Source organism: Oncorhynchus gorbuscha, linkage group LG15 (genome assembly GCF_021184085.1).
Source record: "Oncorhynchus gorbuscha isolate QuinsamMale2020 ecotype Even-year linkage group LG15, OgorEven_v1.0, whole genome shotgun sequence".
NCBI classification, from domain to species: Eukaryota; Metazoa; Chordata; class Actinopteri; order Salmoniformes; family Salmonidae; genus Oncorhynchus; species Oncorhynchus gorbuscha.
Genome location: NC_060187.1, coordinates 61,272,767 through 61,277,101, shown reverse-complemented (window position 1 = coordinate 61,277,101; position 4,335 = coordinate 61,272,767). Strand labels below are relative to the sequence as shown.

Genomic DNA, 4,335 nt, shown 5'->3' with positions numbered 1-4,335 from the left:
ACAACAACACAAAATAGCTTGAAACATGTTTACTTTAAATTGTCCATGATATATCTTCCCCCTCTGTCTCTCGTTAGACCATCCAGTGATTCTCAATGCTTCTGGGTGTGTCATCCAGGCAAAGGTCATGACCTGTGTGTGTCAGCCAGGGGGTTCCCTTACCTCTCATAGGCTGGCTTAACACTGAGGAGTATTCCCTCACTAAATCAGTGTTGAGGTCCTCAGTGAACACCACCATCAGGATGCATGTCGGAAACCACAACACTACTGTGGAATGTGTCAGCACAAATGAAGTGGGCAGAGTGAGAGAGAAGCTGCAAGTCACCCAAAAAGAGAGCCAAGGAAAGCAAGGAGGTAAAGATATAAGTTGTCACGACTAGTCAAGGTGGGTGGAATCAGGCGCAGAGAGCAAATAATGAATAGAGGTTATTCTCCGGTGAACAACAAACACGGACAACCCAAAATACAAACAGGGTGAAAAATATCCAAAACAGGAAATAACAGACAAACCGGAGAAATAAAACACAAAAACACAGACAGCCGAAACTAAATGACAAAAACAAACAATCCCGCACAAAACAAGGGCGGGACAACCTACATTATATACAGATACTAATTAACTAACACACAGGTGAAAACAATTAGACAAAACCAACAGATAACCGAAAAAGGGATCGGTAGTGGCTAATAGGACGGTGACGACGACCGCCGAGCACAGCCTGAACGGGCAGGAGAGCCAACCTCGGCGGAAGTCGTGACAAGTAGTTACTTTGTTAGAGAGCAACAGCTTCCCTATCCCACCCAATATGTCTGCAGCATAGAGGATTTATATGCTTTGAGTGAGAAAATATAATGTTATTATTTCATTTAAAAAGAAAAAAGATACAAAGTATGGTGAGCAACTTCTAAAATCATACATGCTTTGTTCTCTTTATAGAGGAAGTATTTAAAGACATATGGGCTCTGCTGTCGGACCTAAAACTGATTGCTGCATTTGTGATTGGTGCAGCCTTCTCAGCCACCATCTGTTGTATCATCCTGTGTTTGACAGGGAAATGTAAAAGGTACATGCATTCTGTTACTGAAGTACAGTTAGTGTTATATGAGTGTTGGTGATTGTCTTTAGAAATTCACATTTCCTATCAAGAGTATCAGATATATTGTCAAAAGTTGCAATGCCTTGCACCATGTTGTAATAGAGGTGCTTGCCAACCTCTCTAACATATAGTTATTGAGACATTTTATTTATAATATTTTCCCTAGATGCAAAGGGAGGATCCCAAAGGACTCAGACTCCAAAAGCGCATTAACGAAACTGGAGATGGTGGCATGTGAAGACCAACAGGTGCCGTACCAGTTTCTTTCTTTTTTCAGCTTTACCAACATTATGTTAGCATTGACAGCATAAACAGATCTGGGACAACCAGGCTAACAAGACTCCTCACACAGTGCTCTCTGTAATCTACTCCATAGACGAATTCAGGACAGGCTGTACGGGGCGAACAGACCCCTCTGCAGGTGGTGCTGATGGAGGGAGCTGAAAACACAGGACCCCAGACCAGTGGAGCTGCAGGAAACTCTGCCAAAGGGGAAGAACCTCAAGATGTGCACTACGCCACTATCAACTACTCCCAACTGAAGAAGACTCCTGAGGAGGCAGAGAAGAAGACCACCACCTCAGAGTCAGAGTACGCCAAAATCAAACGAGAGAATAAGAAAGAAGGGTATGAAGGTGGAGGAGAGGGGAGTGGAGTGATGAATGAGGAGGAGAACGAGAATGGTAAGCCAGCAGCAGAGACATATGAGAATACAGAGCTTTACTCCAACGTCAAGGCTATTATGGGTGGTGAGTGACACAGCAATTTTCACTAGAAACATGGGGGATAGCATGCAGTATTATATAGCCATGTGTTCCTTTATCATTTTCTGAATCCAGATTGAATGTTTTATGTTGATAGTGGGACTTTTGCTCAACTGAAACTACTGTAGTTTTGGTGTTGTTTCCTCATGTGCTGAATCAAGTTTGAATGTTTTATGATAATACAGATATGTTGTTTAATAACTGAAACTACTGTAATTAATAGTTTTGGTAAATTATTTATTTTACAGCCCTGTGTCAGATGGTACTGTATGTATCTATCTGGTGGTTGTACATTTACAATAAGAATATCTTCTAGTTGTACATAGAAGCAAGTTTTGGTCAAGTTTTTTATGAAGTTTTTCAAGGAAGAGTCAATTTACTTTTGTAATGACAGTGTTTTGTCACCAAGGGGAAGGACTGACACATACGTGTTTGGGAAAAGTAGAGGTCAAGACATTTCTTTTTTCTTCTCCTCTTTCCTTTCATTTTTGCATTTTGATTTGACAAGTGGGTGGGGATATTAGGTAGTATGTGTGGATGTTATCAATATATTTCTGTAAATAGAATACTGATACACTGTTGGAGAGCTCAAATTAAGGAATCAAGAAAAAAAGTAAATTATGCTTTTAAAAGTTTTTTTGCTACAGATTGGTTGTTTAGCAACAAAACAGATGCGAGCACAACTATGTGGTAAAACAGATGTGTTGGCTTAGATTGTAGACTACATGTCACATATTTCATCTCCATATAAATACATTTGCACAATGAGCACTTATTGTCTCTCAAATACATTGTTACAGTTGTTTGGTTAGCTAGGTAGCATTTTTTTGTGTGCCATATTAGCAAATAACACCCCCAGAAATATAACATTTCAAGAACAACATAAAACTAGCTGAAACAAGCCACCTACTATTCGCCAGATGGCAGCTTTGTGTCATTGTTGCTAGATATCTGGCCATCCAGAATCACCACAACATGTGGTCTTCTGCCACATTGAAGCATGCCTATCGTTTTCATGACATTTTCAGCTAACCCATTTATGAGAATATTTTTCTATTTATAAGTGTGCATTATTGCAGTATTGTTTTATATTGAGGCACTACCTCAATCTTTATTTATATTTTCATTTGTTTGTTCTCTGAAATCTGTTTAAAATAATGTATAAATGGTACATTTTCCAACTTACCATCTCCACAAATTTCATTCAATAGTAATTATAAGATACCAATTGAATAAATCAGCAATGGGCAACTTTGACGGGGGTGGAGGCCCCCCAAAAAATCAGGTCTGCATACCCACATCTATACCCACACATGTAGTCAGATGTAGTCAGAGCCAGAGTCAGGGCTCTGACTACATGTGGGTATGTAGCCCTGTGAGCCACTGCGGCCCCCTGTGATGATTTTATTTTGGTGGTGCAATGGTACATTCTAATCAAATCAAATTTTATTTGTCACATGCACATGGTTAGCAGATGTTAATGCGAGTGTAGCGAAATGCTTGTGCTTCTAGTTCCGACAATGCAGTGATAACCAACAAGTAATCTAACTAACAATTCCAAAACTACTGTCTTATACACAGTGTAAGGGGATAAAGAATATGTACATAAGGATATATGAATGAGTGATGGTACAGAGCAGCATACAGTAGATGGGTATCGAGTACAGTATATACATATGAGATGAGTATGTAGACAAAGTAAACAAAGTGGCATAGTTAGTGGCTAGTGATACATGTATTACATAAGGATGCAGTCGATGTAGAGTACAGTATATACGTATGCATATGAGATGAATAATGTAGGGTAAGTACATTATATAAGGTAGCATTGTTTAAAGTGGCTAGTGATATATTTACATCATTTCCCATCAATTCCCATTATTAAAGTGGCTGGAGTTGGGTCAGTGTCAATGACAGTGTGTTGGCAGCAGCCACTCAATGTTAGTGGTGGCTGTTTAACAGTCTGATGGCCTTGAGATAGAAGCTGTTTTTCAGTCTCTCGGTCCCAGCTTTGATGCACCTGTACTGACCTTGCCTTCTGGATGATAGCGGGGTGAACAGGCAGTGGTTCGGGTGGTTGATGTCCTTGATTATCTTTATGGCCTTCCTGTAACATCGGGTGGTGTAGGTGTCCTGGAGGGCAGGTAGTTTGCCCCCGGTGATGCGTTGTGCAGACCTCACTACCCTCTGGAGAGCCTTACGGTTGAGGGCGGAGCAGTTGCCGTACCAGGCGGTGATACAACCCGCCAGGATGCTCTCGATTGTGCATCTGTAGAAGTTTGTGTGCTTTTGGTGACAAGCCAAATTTCTTCAGCCTCCTGAGGTTGAAGAGGCGCTGCTGCGCCTTCTTCACGACGCTGTCAGTGTGAGTGGACCAATTCAGTTTGTCTGTGATGTGTATGCCGAGGAACTTAACTTGCTACCCTCTCCACTACTGTTCCATCGATGTGGATAGGGGGGTGTTCCCTCTGCTG

General features: G+C 41.1%; 1 protein-coding gene across 1 annotated transcript; it reads left to right on the top strand.

Annotated features, from left to right (window-relative positions):
• The first annotated feature begins 89 nt into the window (after positions 1 to 89).
• LOC123997643 lies at positions 90 to 2,956 on the top strand. The gene is made up of 4 exons (XM_046302087.1): positions 90 to 354; positions 938 to 1,064; positions 1,264 to 1,345; positions 1,474 to 2,956. Exons 1-4 carry the CDS (start codon positions 243 to 245, stop codon positions 1,852 to 1,854), a joined length of 702 nt encoding a protein of 233 aa, XP_046158043.1. The 5' UTR covers positions 90 to 242; the 3' UTR covers positions 1,855 to 2,956.
• The last annotated feature ends 1,379 nt before the right edge of the window (positions 2,957 to 4,335 follow it).